This window comes from Callorhinchus milii, unplaced genomic scaffold (assembly GCF_018977255.1).
Source record: "Callorhinchus milii isolate IMCB2004 unplaced genomic scaffold, IMCB_Cmil_1.0 Scaffold2, whole genome shotgun sequence".
NCBI lineage: Eukaryota > Metazoa > Chordata > Chondrichthyes > Chimaeriformes > Callorhinchidae > Callorhinchus > Callorhinchus milii.
In genome coordinates this window covers 21,437,733-21,460,026 of record NW_024704743.1, presented here as the reverse complement: position 1 = coordinate 21,460,026, position 22,294 = coordinate 21,437,733, and the positions used below count along the sequence as shown (strand labels likewise).

The following is a 22,294-nucleotide window of genomic DNA, read 5'->3' as shown; positions in this document are numbered from 1 at the left end:
GGAGCCTGGTGAGGAAGAGTACACGAGCTGCAGAGTTTTGGATGATCTGCAGCTTGTGAAGGGAAGAGCTGGGAAGGCCGATGAGGAAGGAGTTTCCATAATCGAGCCTTGATGTGACGAATGCGTGGGTGAGGGTTTCGGTAGCCTGAGGGGTGAGGCAGTGGCGGAGTCTGATTGGAGGGGTTCGTGGAGGGAGTGGGAGGAGAGGAAAGAGCGAAGCTGGGAGGCAACGGCTCTCTCAAGGACCTTGAATAGGAAAGGGAGGATGGAGATGGACCAGTAGCTGGATAGCTGTGATCAGTCAAGGGAAGGTTTCTTCTTCAACCAGTATGTCGGAGGTGCCATCCTTTGGATGAGACAATAAACAGAGGTCCTGCTCGTTTGTTCAGGGTGGACGTTACAGATTCATGGTGCTACTTTCTCCTGGTGTCCTGGCTAACAATCTTTCAGATAAAATTTGCCATTTACTTCATGGCTGTTTGTGGGACAATACCAGGCTCAAATTGGCCTCTATATTTATCTTCAAAATACATAGCGACTGCACGTCACAGTAAATCCTGTGATAAGGGACCATATCTAATGTAAGGATTATTTATTATGATTATGATGATTCCAAGAAGTGTACTGAAAGATATCAGATAATTTTGCTAATATTACTTAATATGCCGAGAGTAATACTACATTGAAGAATATTGTTGTTGCAAAGCAGTCATTGGTAACAACCTCCCTTCATAGTGCAGAACAGGAAATTAGTGTTTTTGTCAGTTCTTATGCTAGTTCCCACCCATACTGGGTCTGAAAATTTCAGTATATATGTCATCAGGAACTAATATGCTCCTAAGAATTTAATATCATGTGGTATGTGCTTCATTTCCATTTGACATTGTGCAGCTTGCCATCATTCCATTTGAAAGTTTGATTGCCAATGGCGGGTGGGCAGGTCGTTCCTTACTGGTTGGCAGGTAGCACGAGTGGGTTAGTAGGGTTTTAGAAAGTCACAGACGTAGGGTGGGGCAAGACCGTGGAGGGATGTAAAAGCGAGGACAAAGATCTCAATATTCCGGGGGTTGTGGAACCAGATGAGGTTGGGGGTGATAGGCTCGTGGAGTCTAGGATAAGACATAGGCTCCAGCGTTGTGGAGGGAAGAGGTGGGAAGCCCAGCGAGCGGAGAGGTGGCATAGTCTCGCCTGGACATGATGTCCAAATTCAGTTGGTTTATGGGGGTGTTGAGAAACTGTTTGGATCCTCTGCTTGAGAGGAAGAAGAGAGTCTTATTTGTCATTCTTTTAAAACAAAACTGTAACAAACTTTAGAATTCAAATTGTACAATTTTTACGGTCATCTTTACAACCTTGTATTATATTGTTTTTTATTAAGATAGTATGGTGCATTTTATAATCTGTCCAATATATGCTAAACAGTAAATGCTTAGTTTAAATTCACACTCGGAAAGGTCACAAATATAATTTGTTCACTGAAGCATAAACTCAATCTGTTTGTACCCAATTATAATATCAAAATCCTTTGGGTGAAAAATGCTAGCTGTATTTGAAATATGGGGTGGGGGGGAGAAGGGGTTACTCTATAAGATTTATTTCACATTTTTTAACAGACCCTTCAGATCAGGTCGGAGCAAAATTCCTACGTTTGTTATGATATACTTACTTATTAAAGAATTATGTTATGAAAGATTGCAGATTAGACCACTATACTTTTTAAATAATAATTGATTTGTACCATTCCGTTTTTTAATGCGTTTTCAATGCACATATACAAAATTGGGGCTAATTTAAATAAAAATAATTAATAATAATAAAAATCTTTGCATTTGATATAGTGCTTTATCACATCGTAAAGATGTCTCAAAGGACTTCACAGAATATTGTAAAGTGGATTGTCTGTGTATTTTGTGGATGAAACACAGCAGCGCATAGTAGTGTCTCACAGTCATGGATTGAGTGATCACATTTTACTTTTGGGCGGGGGCTTATTACCCCCAGAAAGTGATCTGCCAATCGACTAACAACTGGGCTCCTACTCACTGCAAGGTAAACGGAGGCGTTTGGCTGAGGTTTTGCCCCACTCGGGAATTGAATCTAGGTCCTCTCGCTTGCGAGGCGAACGAGCTATCCATTACTCAACAGGCCTCCATGCTCTATTTATTTAATAACAGATTTAGGTAACAGATTGATACTTAAGCTTAGCTTCAACATTTTCATCAACTGCACCAGATTCTTCTCCGGAGTCATTGCCCTCATTTGCTTTACCCTCAGTCATTGAACAAATGCCCTAAAGCCTATGCGAGACTCAAAAAAAAAAACTTTGGCACCAGACAAATGGAGCAAAAGGGGAAGGGTGGGGGTTGGGGGGGAGTTGCTAAGGACGCACTTGGTAAGAGACTCGCTTGCCTTCCTGATAAACTGCAATAACTGCCAGTACTAATAATAATCCTTGCATTTGATATCGCACCTTATCATGTCTTCCAGACATCTCAAAGCGCTTCGCAGAATAGACTGTAAAGTTAATTGACTGTATATTTTATGGGGAAAACGTGGCAGCCAATTGTGCACAGCAGTGTCCCACAAACAGTCGTGGATTGAAGTGACCAATTTATTTATTTTTTTTGAAGGAATTATTACCCCCGGAAAAACGATCCATCGATCGACTAACAACTGGGTTCCTACTTACTGCTAGTGCTAGGTAAACAGAGGCGTGTGAAGTAAAGAAACTTGCCCAACATTTCGCCCTGCAGTGGCATCACCAGGTCTCTCGCTTGCGAGGCAAGTGCTCTAACCGCTGAGCTACAGAACTCCACTATTATTTCCACTCTTTGCGCTACGTCCTCTCAACCACCAACTCCTGCCGCTGCCCTGGGAAGACATTCACCAGGGAGGGAGTGGAAGTTGGGCCACCTGTTGGACAACGCTGACCTAGACATATGACAATTTAGTGCTGGAGGAAGCACTGCGTTGTCGGATGGAACGTCTTTCAGATGGGACATTAAACATGAACCGGGCTTGATCAGATGGGCATTAAGTAACCCCAGGAAGCAATTTGAAAGGAGAAGAGAGTTTCTCGCAGTGTCTCAGAGCGACGTCTCTGGAAACTAGGCCAGTGGTTACTGATGGGAGTTAGATCTCTGGGAGCAAGACGGGAGCGAGGTCTCAGAGAGCAAGGTCAGTGGGTACTGGTGGGAGCGAGGTGCAGTAGTCACGGTCATCGCTGGGTCCAGACGCAGAGACTCCATTTCAAAATCTGCCTGAACCCGCGGCCGAAGCTCACCGGGTGATGCCACTTCAGTGTCCCATTTTTCAAAACAACCAGTCTTAAGTATAGTTTTTATTTTTTCTCCAGTCCCTTCCCTTTCTACTTTTTCTCTGCCTCTCAAACCCTCTCTAAATTATTTGTTAGGCTGGGCTCTTGTCCAACCTAATAAATAACTCTATGAGTGACATCCCCCCTGTCTCCCCTCAGCACTGTCTCTAGCCTCTAACAGCCTCCATGCCCGTGGGCTGACTGCTTTGCTTCCACTCTGTGTGTTCCTTTTGGTTGCTGACTCGAGCCCGCTCCCAAAATGCCCCTGATTCTACTCCCCATCCTTCGATACTTGCATTCAGTTATTCTCTCCTCCATCCCTCCCCAACTTCTCTCCCTCCTGGAACCTTTCACAGCCTCCCTCTGCTATAGCCTGGGCATTTTCCGCCAGGCTCATCACACCTGAAGACCTTCCTCTTTGACTGTTTCTACGGTCATCTCTCACTCCCCTAAACCTTCCCTCCTTGCCTTTAAAGCCCGCCTTAATGTCTTTTTCTGAAATGCTATGCACTGTCCAGCGTCTTGGGACGTCCTCCCGACGTGAAAGGCGCTATACCAATGTACCGTTGTTTTTATTTGTACTTGCGGTCACCTTTTACCAACCCCCCCACCACCCTTTCCCTCCCCTCCCTCAGCTCGGGCTCCCATTCACTTCTGTAAAGCGCTTTGTGACATCCTGTGGCTACTTCCCTCTTCCCATTTTTTGATGTCCAACCCCATCCCTGTGAAGCGCTCCGCTGAAGACTTGCCAGATGGCCATGCAGGGGAAGAGCCTGCGCTGGTTAACTCGCACTATAGGGCCCTCTAGTGACCGAAGGAGCTTTTCTATGGAGAGATCCTGGACCCTGCTGGGAGGACTCATTTGGTGAGCCCCTGTGCAGGGGTTTAAGGTGCCTTTACTGCACCTAGGAAGAGGGGTCAGGTGAGGAGTTTGGGTGAGTAAGCTATGCTGCAGAGTCCTCCCAATTGCAATTTTTAAATTATTTTTTTTGTTATTTTTAAACCAATACCTTGCTGACCACTTTTATTTCTCCTTTTCCCCCCTGAATCTACTACAATATTATTGTGGTAAAAGAAACAAATTGAAAATGCTTCAAGTTGATGTTTGGTACTGAAATGCCACATTAGGATAGGATATGGAAAATTATAGGCTGCCACTTAAAATAGTATGTTTAGAATGACAAATCCTTAGCAAATAATATGCATTTTGCTCAATTCATCACAACCCAGTTTGTTTTCCTTTTCCAGTAACAATAATTTAAATCTACAGAATTGTTAAGGCAGTGTGACGTTTTCTTGTGATTACAATAGTTACTCGATGCTATGTTTGCTATTTTGCATTTGCATGCCTCGTGTATATAACTGGTGCCTTGCATCAAATGGCTGTGTTCTTCAGTTTTTAATAAATTATCTGTTTCGATTAATAATTCTTGGATTTTATGTACTGCCTTTCACATTGGATTTCTCAAAGTGCTTTACAGGATTCACTGTAAAGTATAGTGACTGTATATTATGTAGGTGAACACAGCAGGTAACTTGCACACGACAGTGTTCCACAAAAACTTAAATCTCCCATGAAAGGATATTGCCCAGGCCGTCTGAGTATCTCAGTTAACTGGTTATCGTTAATGTAAGAATATTCAGCAACACAGTTTCAGCCAAACATAACGGTAAATTATTATACTTGGGTTCACTAAAATGATTGGGATTACAGAATAGAATACACAATGGAACTGTCGTGTACAGTTATCATCGACTCTGATCCCGAAAGTGGGTGTATGGTATTTGTCTGGAGAATGTCCATCAATTAAAATGTTTTCAAATCAATGAGATGAATGACCAATTAATATTTTTTGTTCTTTATGAATGTGGATGATATTGATCTTGACAGTGGGAAAACTCTTCTTTTCAAAATAGCGTCATCAGAGTCTTGGGACAACCTTCTGGCACGAAAGGCGCTATAAAAATGTAAATTTGTATTGTATCAGATTTTTAATGTCCACCACCAGAAAAGAACAGTTTTGAGATGGGAGCTCAAATCAAATAAAGGTTGACATACTTTGGAAAGGATTTTCATTTTATGTTCGAAAGCCTTTGGCGCATTGGTTCAAATTTCAGTTAAAACAAAATGTCAGATTTTTTGGTTGCTGCTTAGCGGGCCTGCCTGCTTTTCCTGATCCTAGAGTGAGCATTTAAGTACTGGTTCAGAGAATATCATTATGTTGCTTGATCGCCATGATCAGGAATGGTATTCTGGATTAACATGATCATCCAACCATAGTGCAGGGGAGGAGATCAGGAGATGTTCATCTAGGCAGGAAGCTCATGCATCTTAAGAACATCTGGAATGTGAAAAAAAATTAATGCACAAGTCCACAATTTTCACAGTATGTGAATAACTACCCAGTCAATATTGACATCAACTCACTTAGCATTATTTGTACCATACTTTAACCAGTGAAGATACCTAATTAAATTACTTCAGATGCATAAGAGATTTGGACACAGACCGCTTATCTCAGATGGATGATTTAGCTGTTCAAAGGAAAAACTCAAATACTGTATAAAGTTTACAAGATTGAGTGAATCCTTACTTTGGAAGATTTCAAGCACATTGGTTACTCATTGGAATTTGGTGGGAATGGCTCAGTGGTTAGAGCACTTGCCTCACAAGCGAGAGACCTGGTTCAATTCCCGGCAGGGCGAAACCTTTTGCAAGTTTCCTTACTCCACATGCCTGATAATAATCCCTCAAGAAAAAAAACAATCTTAATTTGGTCACTTCAATTTACGGCCGTTTGTGGGACACTACTGTGCGCAATTGGCTGCCGCATTTCGCCCACAAAAATGCAATATAAAGTATAATGTAATATACTTTACAGTATACTCTGTGAAGAGTTTTGAGATGTCTAGAAGACGTGAAAAGCGCTATATCAAATTCAAGGATTATTATTATTATGTGGTCTGTTCTCTCCCCCCCCACTCCCCCGATTACCACGCCCCTGAAAAGATTAATGGATTTTCAAACAGAATGTAACATTATTTGATGTGGGTCTGAAATGAATTATTTGGAGACCACAGTGTGACAGGAAATGGGGAAAAATACACTGGCTTCCATCTTAAAGATCCTTATCTGGAAAATAAGAATCACAACCTGAGGCAAACAGCATAACCAGCTGTTGCTGATCCCCCCGCCTGTTTAGAAGCTGTTGTTGGATGGACTTTGTTTATGCATTTCTGTCTTTCAACGCTTGCCACAATTCTCCACTTACCCAGAAATAAAATGCTTCTGAAGCATAAAGTTAAATATTCCTTTTTTAATGTTGTTTTCTTCTCAATATGCACCATGGTGAAGGCACTGGTGGGGGTTTGGGGAGAACATGAAGGAAGTGTGCAATTTTATAGCATTACAGGACTTGTAAACAAGCTGGATGTTACTTTTTGCAGCGTGTTCTTTTACAATTGACTCTTGACTGTTTTAGACCAAGTCTGTATCTATATTTGTTAATACAAAATAATGTGAGGACAAATCGGACAAGTGTGGTAAATTAGGCATTTTTGAAACTTTACATAGCCAGAAGGGATGAAAGAGGTTTTGGACAAACCGGGTGGGAAGACAACAGTAAACAATAGGAGCTCAAATCCATTGCCTGTTTTAATTGATCCTGTGCTTTCTCCACACAAAGAAGATATTGCAGGGTACACTGGTGAAGCTCAGTATTACATTTACTTTCCTACATCATTAACCAAATAACCTTATATCCCCTATAGATGGAAATTAAAGTTTGATGTTGATAAAATACCCATATTGGGTGTGCTTTCCTTTACTGTAGAATACTTTAGAATAGCTGGGTTATATGAATGGAGTTTAGAAAAGATTGTTTTCTTTGTTGGACCCTTTGGTGGTTTGAATGACTTTTCTAATCTCTTCTATGAATTCTGCGTGTAAAATGTAAATCAACCACTGTTTCCAAAATTGTGTAATGGAGTTTCTGTGACCCGATCACAGTGCTTCTAGCTGTTAAGTGTATACTTGATTATGCTTCACTATTAGTGTGAGAATGGCAGGCATCCTGCCAGAGAATGATCAAACACTATCTTGCATATCTATTGTTGGTGTCACTGTATAGGTCCTCGGTATCAGAATCCGCCTACCTTTTCTCAAAAATTAACCATAAGGACGATTTTGTATCCAGGGTAGATTAAATTTCAAATTTATTCTGCAGACAGGTAAAGTAAGTTACTTAACACCGTAAGTTGTGTTGGCTGATTCTCTGCTTGTTAAATGTACCTAACCAGTGGAGAATATTGAGTGTACAGGGAGATTCTATCTAATGTGCGTGCTTTTCTTGGTAGTTAAAGATTGTAAATGCAGGTTGTTTCATTCTAACAAAAACTTGCATGGAAATACTTTTTTGAGTGGAAATGCCCATTTGTATTTTACAGGCCGACCCAAAGGCAAACTGGAACCAATGGATACCATCTTTGTTAAACAGGTTAAAGAAGGTGGACCGGCAAATAATGCTGGACTATGCACAGGTACTCTACTTTGAAGGATTTTGTCTTTTTTCACCTTTTGACATTCAGTATAACCATGCATGAAGTGGAGAGATATTTTATTGCATAGGCTGTTTGTTTGCTGTCATAAATATCTGGGTCACATAATGAACGCCATGTGAAGTGGGTGGTTTTCACGTAGGGCTTAGGTGTGGAAGCCTTGTGTAGCACTGTTTATACTGTGAATAAACAGTGCTACATAGGTATACTGAGTATAAACAATGCTAATGCCGTTATTAGAAGTATTTTCACACCAGAATGCAGTCTATGGTGTTTGTTTCATATGTTCTGCAGAATTTTAAATTAATGGATGCTGGTTTTAAACCCAGGATATTTTTGTACTCCTCATGTTCTTAATCACATCCTCTATTGCTTCAGAATGATATATAAATAGACTACTGTCTGTGGTTCAGATAGTGAAGGGCAATTGCCGTAGTTTATCTTTGCATTTTAACAGAAGTAATAAAATGCGTAAAGCAAAGATAGTTTAAAACACACATTGTTAATTAGATGGCTAGAATAAGCCTCTTGCTTGTAACATAGGCACTTAACCGATGCAGCAAAGAGAGAACATGTAGGGCAACCAGGTTAGAGACTGCGCTTCCTTTGCAGTGCACAGAAAACAACATCGGCGGCAACCCTGGTAGTTTCTTTTCTGCTCTATTGATAAAAGATGCTTCTGACTTATTGGACCCAGATGACAATGTTATAACAGGTTTGCCTGTTGTTTGCATCTACTCAATGTAATTCACTCATTGAGATTTTGTAATTTGAAAGGGATGTTCCCAATTGTGTTTTAGCTCTTTGAATACAGACTATATTCTGTATTGTTGTGCTATTCAAATAGCTTGTTTAGGAATTATTTTTGGACAGATAGCAAATGAGGCTAATGTGTAATCGGAAAGGAAAAAGCTACAGCAAAGGGAAATTAATCATTGGCAAATTATAGGCTTAAAAACCAACACGCTTCAAAATAGCTAATTGTGCATTTATTTTCAGGTCATTTATTCAAGTTTGTTGCAATTTGGAATCTGAGAGCTGTTGTTTATCAGCAGTAGCACTGAGGGACTAATTCTATACAAAATACGTTACCCCATATTTCTCTTAGTAAAAAAANTCTTGTTGTGAACAGCACAGTCCCCATTTTGTGTCTCATTCTTGTCTCAAAGCACGGCAACAGAATTTTAAGCATAATGAGGTGTTTTGAAGTGTGACGATGGCATGTCAAGTATAATTTGATGTGCGAGAATGAAATTGGATCATGCAGGGTTAGGATTTTTGATATTTAGGTAAGAACTAGAGGTACCACAGTTCAATTGTGTTATCAGTAAACTTGCATTGTTACTGTATTAGTTTGCGACTAATTTGGACTGCAGACACTAAGCATGTGATAAGGGCAAAAGGTTCATGGTATTTCATTTTTTTTATTTTCTGTTAGTTTATTGGTATTCATGTTGAATTGAATTTGAGAAAAAAGTGCTTTATTTTAAAGAAAATGCTGAAATGGAAGCTACGTTGTAAACATGTCTTTTGATATTTAAGTGTAATTCCATGTCTGATTATTTGTTTTCAAATCGGTATTATGCAGACCATAATCTGGTGTGTTTAAATATGATAACGGCGATTCCTTTATATCATGTTCTGAAGTTTCTCAGTTACTTAATTTTGGAATTATTTTTCTGACTTAATTTGGAATTTTTTTTTTCTAATTCAGGTGACCGGATTGTCAAAGTGAATGGAGAAAGCATTATAGGAAAGACCTACTCCCAAGTTATAGCATTAATTCAGAACAGGTAAGACCTATTTTATAATGAGTATCTGCTGGAGTTGAGTGCATTCTGGCTTCATGCTTGACTGAAATTGATTCCTATAATTCATAATGTTTGCTCCAGAACATGGACCATTTTGTTCTCACCTGATGTGACGAGAATCATTGTGAACAAATGTTAGTCATTATATCAAAGACCCCTTTTTGGGACATTGTGTTTAGATAGCATTTGAGGTAATGTGGGGAAATCTTGTGGCTTCTGTAGCCGAATGGTTAGAGCCCTTGCCTCGCAAGTGAAAGGACCTGGGTTTGATTCCAGGCAGGACAAAACGTTGCCAAGTTTCCTTACTCCAAACGCCTGTTTACCTAGTAGTAAGTAAAACATATTTGTATTCACTTACAAATACTGTGGTTGTTTTGAAGAGATTGCAGTCATGTAATCAATGTTTTCCTCTTAAAGTAATTCTACTGCATACTCACTGATGCTTCTCCCTAGTATCCCACATTTTTCGATTTTAAAAAGTCAGCAGGGAGCAGTTCAGCTGACAATAGCTACGTGTGTCAGCAAATGGTTTCATTGATGGAATAGGTCAGGGTCTGTATCGATTCTGAAAAGCAATCTGAGTGTGTCTGTCAATTTGACGATCATTATCTGTCCAGCAATGTTGTAATCAAACTCAATTCTGAGTTCACTGTGCCTCCCTTATGCATGTTCACAGCACTCTTAGTACTGCACTGGGATATCAGCCTGGATGATGAGCTCAAAGCCCCAAAGTGGGACTTGAATCCGTCACGTCTGATCCAGAGTATCTATACCTTTCTGGTCAGCCTTAACTTAACCACTATCACCTTTCCAGTTTATCACCATCAAGGATCGGTATTAGGACCACTGCTCTTCTTAACATACATAAATGATCTGGACTTGGGTATAGCAAGCACCATTTCCAAGTTTGCGGACGACACAAAGGGTAGTAAACAGTGAGAAGGATAGTAGCCAACTGCAGGAAGACATAGACAGAATGGTAAAATGGGCAGACACATGGCAGATGAGTTTCAATGTGGAGAATTGCGAAGTAATGCATTTTGGTAGAAAGAATGAGGGGAGGCAATACAGGCTGGTAACCTATATAAAACACTGGTTAGGCCTCAGTTAGAATACTGCGCCCAGTTCTAGGCACCACACTATAGGAAGGATGTTAAGGCATTGGAAAGGGTGCAGAGAAGATTTACGAGGATGGTACCAGGAATGAGGACCTTGATTATGAGGAAAGGCTAGAGAGGCCGGGATTATTCTCATTGGAGCAGAGAAGGATACGAGGAGACCTAATAGAGGTCTCCAAAATCATGAGGGGATTTGATAGGTTAGAAATGGAAAAACTGTTTCCACTGGTGGGTGTGTCGGTGACTCAAGGTCACAGATTCAAAATAGTCTCTAAAAGAAGCATAGAGGAGGTGAGAAGAAAGTTTTTCACGCAGCGAGTTGTTCGAATCTGGAACGCATTTCCTGAAGAGTGGTCGAGGCCGATTCAATAACTACTTTTAAAAACGCGGTGGACGGGTATTTGAGGAGGACGGGTTTACAGGGTTATGGGGAAAGGGCTGGGGAGTGGGATTGACATTACATTGCTCTATTCAAAGAGCCGGCACAAACTCTCTGGGCCGAATGGCCTCTTTTTGTGCTGCACGATTCTATGATTCTGTAAGTAAAATTCTACTTTAGTTGCATTGTTTCATGATCATGAAATTAAAAACCTTTTGTAGAATTGATTTCCCATAATAATTTTGCTAAAATAAATTGGAATAGTCTAGTTGAAAAAGCTTATTTCATGTGTTTTAACAGGAGCTATTAAACCACCAGGATAGCCATTTATCTTGTTAATAAAATGTTCTGTCTTTCACCAAAACAAAGCCCACATACCTTGATGATCACGAGAGAACATCAAATGAAGAACACCCTTAGCCTGTTTGATCCACAGTATCTACCTTTTTGTTTGGGCTTCAAGAGAGCATCAACTGAGTCCAAATTCTTGGCCTCAACCAGCTTTCTTGGTAACCTGTTCTAGTCTTTAATTATTTTTACCTACATAAAAAAAAGACACTCTTGAAATTGCCCTGGACTGCCTTGAGCCTTTATCCTCTCGTCCTGCTGCCTTGGTTTATCTGAAAGATATCATTGAAAAGTACTAAAAACAGAGTCAAGCATTTTGGTATGAGCGGCTGCCTTTTATATCCGTCTTCTATAAGCATATTTGTTATCATGTAGTTATTAATTGTTATCTGGTAATAGATACTCTTGCTTTCATGTTTTGAAGTGACTCTGTCCTGGAGCTTTGTGTTATGCCTAAAGATGAAGACATTCTCCAGCTGGTAAGTTTTTTTTTTAAGTATTTCAGTTCTTTTCACAGTAATTTCGAGAGTTCACTTGTTTGACCCTATCTACAGTTCTATTGATTTTGTTTGGATATCCACACATCAGAAGGAATTACATCACACAAATGGCTGTAAGAGTATGGAATGCCCTGGCCCAGTATTGCTAGAACCATTTGGTGTTTAAAAGGGAAAGAGACCAAAACTTGGAAAGTAATGATAAGTAATGAACATGGAGAAAAGGAGGGTCCATACCTTTCTGGTCAACCTTAACTTTAACCACTATTATCTTTTCAGTTTATCACCATCAGGTAAAATTCGATGATCCAACAAAATGGCAGAACAGGAAATGCCTCTTCCTCTCCTATAAATTTTCACTCTCCAAAGTGTCAAACCTAAGATCTCAGCAAAATATGTGCTGTCCGTAATAGAAATTACTGTGAAATCTCGATGATGATGTTACGGAAGCAAGTAGTCCCAAATGAGTGCATGGGAGTCGTATTTGTACAAATAATTTATATAAATTTAAAGTTTCATTTTGAATTCTTCAAAGCAGTTGAATTCTATATTATAAACGCTGCAGAGGTCAGAGGCACGATCCTGGTGCTGAAAATCTGCGATTTATGGAACAAGAAATTAGGCAGATACTGAGGCTTCCACTCGGTCAGCTGCTGCTGCCATTCTGAGCAAACAGAGTTGAAACATTTAATGACGATATTGATCCTATAGTGTCCTTGAATGTTTTCAGCTTGATATTGCGGTGTATTGTCTACATGTTTGAGCTGGACTCAACTATAGACACTAAAGTGTTCTGACTGTGTATTTTGTAGGCAAATGCCTAGAACCAAACATCATTCCAGGATTGTTGCAAGCAAAGCCAGGAGATATTATATTGTATGCGACTGCATAGAACATCTTGCAGATTTGTATTCCAGGTACAACAGTGCATTGAAATGTCCATAATGCTGATCTTATCAGATGAGAAGGAAATTCAAACCTCAAAGAAAGTATGGCCACATGCTGCTGCCCAGCAAAATTCTTCTGAGAAGGAGAAATGTTTGTTCTGTTTGCCCCTCTAAAATAAAAATATGCTTTGCATACATGCTCCAACCTCTTTGCTGTAGAAAAAAACACGTCGGGAAGAAGTCCCACATCCCAATCAAGGATTTAGACCCGAGCTGGGGGTTGGGGATCAGGAGGGGTGGAAGGTAGGGTTAGGAGGGTAACCGAAGAGAAGGGTCAAAGAGGAGGATCTGGAGATGAGACTTAAAGGAAGAAGCAAGGGGAAGAGACTCTGAGATGGAATTCCAAAGGGTCAAGGCAGAACAGCTGCCCCATCCTTTGGAACCAAATGAATAAATAAATCAAAATTCTATTTCTATGGCACTAGGGATTAAAGACAAGAATGAAAATTACTTGCAGTTTCCTCTGCAACATTTTAAGATGGAGAAAGTATTATGTTATTCTCTCTGTCAAAGGTAATTGTTAGATCAGTAATTTTCATATTGTTGCCAAAATTTATAACTACCTTCCTTCCATATTATCATGGATTGGCATTTTAGATTTTAATCAGTCTTGCTGAGATTGTTGCATTAGATCACATACTAGTCTCTGTCTCTAGTGCCAAGAATGGAATCCAACTCAGACTGATGGGATCAAAGTCTCTTCCACCTCTTGGCTGTATGTGAAATGAATTAGACACTTTTCCGATTTGGGTGGGGTGGATCTGTCACCCATAACTATCCTTCATTTGGCACAATTTGGTAATCTCACAGGAAGGGAGAAGTGGAAAATTTCATGTTTCTACCATCGCTCTGGCTATGCCTGACGTACCTTATTATGGCAGAGAAGAGGGAGTTTTGCTCTACATTTAAATGTGTTTTATCTGCATTTTAATATTTATGAATTTATGTAAGAATCCACTTAGATTTTTCATGCTGAATGAAATACATTGGTAATTTAATTATCTGCATCTCTTGTGACATTAAGACCATTACTGCTCAGCTTCTGACTGCTTGTACTCTTTGGACATCAATTTTGCCAGGAGCCAAATAAGAAGAATCATGGCCACCAAGGCCATTTCTCTCTACCAGTCCAATTGAGTCAGGCTGCCTGGTCGAATCATGAACAACTGAATGAAGTAGTTGAAGCTTGCTTGACTCTCTATCTATAGCCCAAAGTTCTCATGGTATTAGACTTAAGACCATTGTCTTCAAATTTTAAAACTATGTGTGAGTTTTTAAAATATCCAGGCTCAATGTAGAAGTCAATTTTCTGCAGTTTGTTTTGGGTCCTGTGGAAAATCAAATTCCAAATTAAGACTGAATTCAAGACTGTTTTCACAACTTCCACAGAAATGTAAATTTTAAGATAATGGTCCTAAGCTTCAAATCATTAGGATTGTCAAGCCCCTGATCGCTGAGTTAGCTCCTGAAAGATTACTTGAGTTCAGTTTGCACAGGTGTGTGGTGTCCGAACCAGCTCAACCCTAAAGACATTTTGCTTATCTTTCTTCCACTCCCAAGGAGTGTGGTCACTGTTGCTTATCACTTGTAGTTAGTTGGCTGAAGAAACACCTATTAACAGATTTCAATACCATTTGCATCAACAGAATCTATTCTTGCAATATTTACCCTGACAGTTACAGTGAATTTTACTTCCCTGTAATGATTATGACAACAGATGGTCAAATGAATGATATTGCTTAACTTATTTATTTAGTATTCTTTAATAGTCAAAATAACCTGAGGTATACTTGTGTGCCAGCAAATAGTTTGCAATATCATCTACATATTTTCTTACTTTGAACAAAACCAGCATGGTTTTTTGTATCAATGTTATATTTTGCAAGTGGAGATATATATATATAAAATAATATATATAATAGTATATATATATTACAACAAGTTATGAAGCCAAGTCAAAATTAGTCCTTTAAGACTGCGTTGTATAATTATATATCCTCTTCAAGTAGTTACACAAATTTTCGAGTTAAACAGTAGCTGTATGATACTTAGATGCTCACTGGTGAATCTTACGGCCAAGAATCTGATTTAAAAACAATTGGGGGAATTGTTATTTTTTTAAATTGTAGAATATCCTGAAGATGTAAAAACCTTTTGTAAATCTTATGAATGCTTCAGACAAGCAGGAAAGACTGAAACCAAGTCAATTCATTGATCCTTGAAACACTTCATATTATATCCTATAAAGCGCTTTGAGATGTCATCCAGATGGGAACGACTCTATACCAAATGCAAGGGTTATTATGTTTATTGTCGCCTGTGTCGGATGAGCCTTGTGCATTCTCACCATTTTAATTCAAACGTTTTTCTTCAAACTTTTAAATTCTCCTTTACAATCCTCAATTCACTGAAGCAGATAATTTTGCCTGTCCATACACTTTGAATTTTAGGTAACCTGCGGTTAGTCTGGTTTTCTCGATGAAAATGTCTGTAAAGCCACCCACATTTGTCTGGAATTAAAATTGAATACGATCATCAAGTTCATTTAATTACTTGTCATAATCAGGATGTGTTGAAATCATCTAATTTCAGCTCTCATGCGCCTTTATTTTTTTTTGTTGACCATGGCACGGCTCCCATCAGTGACAATTGCAAAATATACCGTGCAAGCTCAATGCTTTCCATTGTGTCTCACAATTATGATCAATGGAAGTGCTTTCCTGTCTTGTCACCTGAATGGGTGTGATTGCTATATCAAATGCAATTATTATCTTTTAAAAAGCTTAAACTAGGTTAGATTCCTTCAGGGCCTGTGGCTTCTCTTTGTTGGCTGCACTTGCCAGTCTGAAAGAATATATATGAAAAAGATATTCTTTAGAAACAAACATTATAATTAAGACGTCTGAGGTTTTCTTCTACTCTAACAAGCCAAACGGCAAATTATTCTTGCAGATTGTGAGATATGATGCCACTATGTGCATTTCATGAGATCCCTGAGGTGACGTAAGTTGTTGCACAATGAGTAGTCTGGAGAGCATCCTGTATTTTAATTTTTCTACTTACATATTGTATTCGCAACCCTCTAAAACACCAGAATAATACAATCACCGTTGCACCTAATTTTCACTAAAATCCGAAAACTCAGGAAAAGTAAGAAAACAGTTTTTATAATAATAATCCTTGTATTTGGTATAGCACCTTTCATGTTAGGATGACATCCAAATGTGCTTCACAGGATATACTATAAGGTGTAGTGACCGTGTTTTTTTGTGGTTGAACGCAATAGCCAATTTGCACATAGCAATGTCCTACAAACAACCATGAAGTGAATGATGAGTGAATGAGGTATTCGCTAGACTTTAGAGGGATGTGATCCTATGTAAGATATTACAAGAGGCCATGAAAAGAGAATGTTTTCTGCTGCTTCATGATCACCAAATGTCAGAAGAATTCTCCCATCACTGAACTGACAACTGAAGAATCTTCTAAGGAAAAGTTTGAAACGTTTGTTCCATATTGAGTTGGAACGTGCAGGTTGCCTGCTTGAAGAAAGTTAAATGCACCTATAGCTAATAATCATTGTCTATAGTCAAATGACAGAATTCATGCAGTTCCTTTCTGGATGTTTTTTCTTACAAATTAGTTTGTGTTCACTTGCGCTCTGTTAATGTTTAATCTCTTCTGCCTCCTGCAGTGATGTGTGTGTGTATAATATATTTTAAAACTAGATGCCTCAGCCCAAGGGAGTTGCCACTTCATATGGAGTGAGAAGGCAAGGTTATGCTAGGAATGTGAATGTCAAAAAACACTTGAAAGGATCATTTCTTTCATAATTTTCACTGGTAATAGCCTGTGCTTATTCATATAATGGGGGGATGATTGCATTTGAATATTAAGCATGCAGCATTGGATCATATTTGTAATCCAATTTTCTGGTCTTAATTAAATAAATAAGTTAAATAAATGATCCTTGCATTTGATACAACACCTTTTGTGTCAGGAGGACGTCTCAAAGCGCTTCACAAGATTTATTATAAAATATAGTGACTACATTTTTCGGTTAACACAGCAGTCAATTTGTGTACTGCAATATCCCACAAACAGCTGTGAAGTGAATGAGCAATTGCAATTGGGAGCTGTTTGACCAGGTCACCGGGAGAAAGTCCATTCTGCTTTTGACTACTGCCATGGGATCTTTAACATGCACCTGAGCAGGCAGATAGGACCTTGGTTTGATGCCTCATTTGAAGAACAGTACTTCTGACAATGTATTGCACAACCAGCTCTGTATTGGAGTGGCAGCCAGACTGAGTTCAAAGGTCTGCCATGGGATTTGAACGCACAACCTCATGACTCAGAAGCGACAGTGCTTATAACTGAACGAGGCTGAGGCCCTTAAATTTGTTATCTTATTAGCTGGTGTATAAACAACTTCCTATATTTGGTTTCATAAAAGTCCTATATATGGGATTGTGTATATGTTGCATCCCAAAATTTTTACTTGATAATGTCATATATTGTTGCAGTGAATGTCAATAATTCATTGATTTAAAATAGTTATTTGGGTTTGGTCTTCATAAATCTGGTTTTGCAATTGTGCAAATTTGCAGTTAAATGTATAATATTGCTCTATAAATTTAAGACTGTTATTGACTACTATTTTTGCTGCAATATTGATCTCTAAAGGAATAGAATGTGTTTACCAGAGCTCTTTTGATGATCTGGTTGGTAAAGGCACCACCGGTAAAGGACTAAGCCATATAAGAGAAGGGAATTTCTCCCAGTGTCCTGGCCAACAGTCTCCAAATAAAATTGATCATCATTTTGTGGCTGTTTGTGGAACATTTACAAAATAAAGTCACTCCAGTTGACCTTTGCAGTGTCTCAAAGTGCTCCTGTGAAGTACTTTGAGACATTCCAACAACATAAGATGCTATCTCAAATGCAAGGATTACATTATTATTATACAAACTATACACCTTTAGTGAGCCGAGAATTGACAACCACCTCTTGCCTAATTATTTATTATTTGTTATTATTTGTTAACTGTTGTATTTCAGAAATATAATTTCATTTTCCATATGTTAAATATTTACAATTACCAAGTCGATCATAATTTGGAATTTGCTCCTTCGTATAAATATCTGTAAAATTACAATAAACTACAGTTGAATCCCTTACAGTTGATTATGAACTCTATCATTCAGGTATGCTTATTAAACCGTAGATATGTGATGCAGAAAATTTTTGAACCATATAAGAATCAACCGAATAAATCGTTTCCACAGTTACCAGGCTTTTAACTCCGCTGTAGGGTGCAAGATGCGTCTGCCTTTAAAACGATTAGTCACCTCTAAGGAAAGAGCAAGCTGCACGCCATAGTGTGTTCAAATCATCTTGGAGAGAAAGGATGAAAGGAGTCAGGTGGCAGGGATCTTCTAGGTACATTATCTTTCTAAGGTAGACTGTAATAATAATCTGTGCATTTGATATAGCTCCTTATCTTGTTTTTGGGATGTCTCAAAGCGCTTCGCAGAATATACTGTAAAGTGAATTTACTGTATATGGTGCTAAAGCGGTTGCTCTTAATTGATGGCTTTGGTAAAGTGAGATTTTTATATCAGTGTACAACAGTGTTCGATCTGAATGTATAATGAATCGGTTGATTTCATCACTGTAGAGTAGCTGAAAGCTTGGAGAGCTGAGAGAATAATATTCCTGAGGTTGCGGGGAGATTATAAATATAGTCAGTCACTAAAAACGCTAGAGAGCACATATAAGACATTTAATGGAAATGGAGCGTATTTTCCAGATAAATTTTGATGGCAGCAAGGTTGTAGAGTAATGTCACCAAAATACTCAGAGATGTTGCAGCACTGTGTTTCTATACTGCCCTTTACCTCCTTGGTACCTTCCAGAGAAATCAGAGTAGATGTATTTATAGCTTGCTGTATCCAGCATCAATATGACAGAATAATTTTGTGTCTGTTTGAGTGGAAAGCTTGTACTATGGTTCTTTTCAATCTGGCCAGCTCCGATTTGCAGAGATTCTCACAGTGCTGGTAAGATCATTGTAGGAATAATTTTATATCTTCTGCTTATGTAAAATCCTTTTTTTTTTGGTGCATGTACAACAAGCCGTTAAAATGTGCTGCTCTTGATAGAAGAGCAGCAGAAGCTCTTTGAATGTGATAAAATATTTAATTCTTTCAGCTTGAACAGCAGTAAACAATCCATTTAATTTTTAATGATGCTGCAATCTTTTATCGATTTTATGATTTTGAGTTCAAACCACAATTACATTTGATGCCAGCCTCGCCCTGTTTCAAAGTACTCGCCCTTAGAGCTGTAGTCATGGCTCCGCTAGGGATTTTTTTCTGTTGCAGGCAAATATACGAGATGGGTGGGACTGGATTACTTTTGCTCATGACGATTATGCATGTTGGCATTTGAACAGGAAGTGTTGTAATATGAATATACACCTGAAGCTAAAGAAAACTGCAGGGCATTTTTTTATAATAGCAGAGCTGGATTGTTGTACAGTGTGCTTCTCTTGATTCAACTAGATTGAAACGGACCATTCTGGTGGTGCTAAAGTCTATATTTGTACATGTTCAATTTCGGGGACTGTTAGCTATTTACTGTAACTGCAGTAAGTTGAAAAATGATCACCGAGATTTCATATTCACCAAAAAGCAGATTTGGCATGCGTGCCAAATTGAGTTTCACGCTTTTTCAGAGAAGCCGAACTTTGAAACTTCAGGTAGGTGAGCTGATGGCTGTTATTCGGAGAATTGTCATAAACGACTTGTTAGTGATTGAGGAATCCATAAAAAATTAAGTGCTTGGTATTTCATTTTTAATAGTAACAACAAGAACTTGCATTTATATAACGGCCTTCACCCGGAACCACGTCTCTGAGCGCTTAACATTAACAGAACCTGACGCCGAGCTGGGGGGTAGGGTGGAGGTGTCCGTAAGCACAGTAAGAGAGTAAGATCTTCAGTTGTGATCTAAAATCGGGGAAGGGAAGGGCAAGACTGAGGGACTGGGAGAGACAGTTCCAAGGCTTTGGGGTGTAGTGGCTGAAACCACGGCCGCCAATGGTGGAGTGGAGGAGACGAGGGACAAGCAGGCGGCGAGAGCCAGCCAAGCTGAGGCAGCGGGTAGTAAAGTGGGGAGAAAGCAGGCCAGAGAGATTAGGGAGGTGCCAGGGCTGATTTGTAGCGAAGTATGTTTAAATTAATTTTATAAAGTAAGTCATGAATGCATTTACTTTTCTATAGTTTTTGTTGGTTTTCTGTGCTTACCCTGTAACTCCCTCCATTCCAACTCGAACCCCTCCAGTCTGTTTTTTGTCCTTCCCACAGCACAGAGACAGCCCTTGTCAAAGTAACAAATAACGTCCTCTCTCTCTGTGACCAGGGCTCCCTCTGGCTCCTCGTTCTCCTGGAACTCTCCTCCGCGTTCGACGCAGTCGACCACGCCATCCTCCTCACATCCCGGCTGGACTATTCCAATGCCCTCCTCACTGGTCTCCCCAGCTCCACCATACACAAATTCAATTAATCCAAAACTCCGTCGCCCGGATACTCACCCGCACAAAACTCCGAACCTCCACCAGTCCTTGCCAGGCTCCACTGGTTCCCAATTACCCAACAACAACAAAATTACATTTATGGAGATCCTTTCACATCAGGAGGACGTCCCAAAGCGCTGAACAGTCGGGTGTCGTGACCTGAGCATGGGGGAGGTGAAGGGGTGAGGGAAGGCAGAGAGGTGGGAGGGCGCCCAAACGTACGATCGAAGAGAAGGGTCTCGAAACCGGCTTTGAAGGAGGCAAAGGAGGAAGCGAGGCGAAGGGACTGTGGGGTGGAGTTACAGAGTGTGGGATCAGAGAGGCTGAAAGCCCGGCCACCAATGCTTGGCAGGTCGGGCGGGAGACATGGAGCAGGCTGGAGCCTGTTGAATGGAGGGAGTGGGCAGGATGGCAGGGAGTCAGCAGGTCAGAGAGGTAGGAGGGGGCAAGGCCTTGAAAGTGAGGACGAGGGTCTTGAACCCGATCCTCTGAGGGATGGGAAGCCAGTGGAGTCGGGCGAGGTTGGGAGTGATGGGGTCACGGAGCTTGGTGCGCGAGAGTGCACGAGCTGCAGAGTTTTGGATGATCTGCAGCCTGTGAATGGAAAGGCCGATGAAGAGGGAGTTTCCGTAATCGAGCCTTGATCTGACGAATGCATGGATAAGGGCTTTGGCAGCCTGAGGGGTGAGGCAGTGGCGGAGTCTGGCAGTGTTGCGGAGGTGGTGGTAGGCAGTGCTGGTCATGGCGCGGATGTGGGGGAGAAAGGACAGTTCAGGGTCAAACAAGACACTCGGGTTCCTGACTGGCTTAGTGAGGTTGAGTGTGCAGCTGTGGAGGCTGATGCTGCCAGTCCCTGAGGTGCGGAGGCGCTGGGGCGCGCCAATCAGGAGGGCCTCGGTCTTGCTGTCATTGAGTTGGAGAAAGTTGTCCCTCGTCCAGGACTTGATGTCGGTCAGGACGCCAGTAGTCCTGGAGTTGAGGGTGGAGGTAGAGAGATAGAACAACAGATCAATTTTGAGATCCTCTCACTCGTTTTTAAATCCCTTCATGCCCTTACCCATTCAATCTGCTTACTGCCAACCGCCCCCCCCCCCCCCCCCCCCCCCGCAGTCCACTACCTGCTACCTCCACTCGGCTGGTTCCGGCCTCCTGTTTGCCCCTCGTTTCCTCTACTCCGCCATCAGTCGGCGTATCCTTCAGCCATTACGCCCCAAAACTCTGGAACTGTTTCCCTCAATCCCTCTGACTTGTTCCCTCCCTCCCCACTTTCAAATCCCTAAAATCCTTCCTTCTTAATTGTGCTTACTGTCACCTCTCCCCTCCCTTGCCTCCTGGCTCGACGTCAGATTCCGCCACTGTCAACTACTCGCTTGACCGGTGCTATATAAATGCATGTTGTTGTTAAACAAATATTGAATACTTTTATTGTTCCACTTTTAATGTGACAGAGGCTACTTTGATATTAATTTATAACATTTAAATGATCGAAATGCAGTCTTTCACTCGCCAATTCACTCTAGTTTTATTTACTGAAATGCAAGCTGTTTCAATCGTAAATCCAATCAAGAATCTCAAAGAAACTGGCATGCAGCCCAGTATCTTGAACTTCATTTCTTGGTTCTTACTTTGAAGTCCCAAGTTCAATTTGTCCTCCATTCTGTGAGTTTCATTCCTGTTCAAGCTACTGCGGCAATGTTGCATGACAGTTCAGAGATAAATGGGAGTGGGAGAGAGAGGAGTGT

At 40.3% G+C, this 22,294-nt stretch overlaps 1 protein-coding gene across 3 annotated transcripts in view; it reads left to right on the top strand.

Annotated features, from left to right (window-relative positions):
• The window catches only part of LOC103176279 (rho GTPase-activating protein 21), a 107,816-nt gene that overhangs the window by 41,156 nt on the left and 44,366 nt on the right, over nucleotides 1-22,294 (top strand). For 2 of the 3 annotated variants that reach the window (XM_042346779.1, XM_007889718.2), the window contains exons 4-6: nucleotides 7,763-7,855; nucleotides 9,588-9,666; nucleotides 11,954-12,008. In XM_042346779.1, the coding sequence (XP_042202713.1) occupies nucleotides 7,763-7,855; nucleotides 9,588-9,666; nucleotides 11,954-12,008 (227 nt within the window). Of the gene's footprint in view, nucleotides 1-7,762; nucleotides 7,856-9,587; nucleotides 9,667-11,953; nucleotides 12,009-19,718; nucleotides 19,737-22,294 lie in introns of those variants that run through there. The other variant, XM_007889720.2, reaches the window with a different exon arrangement.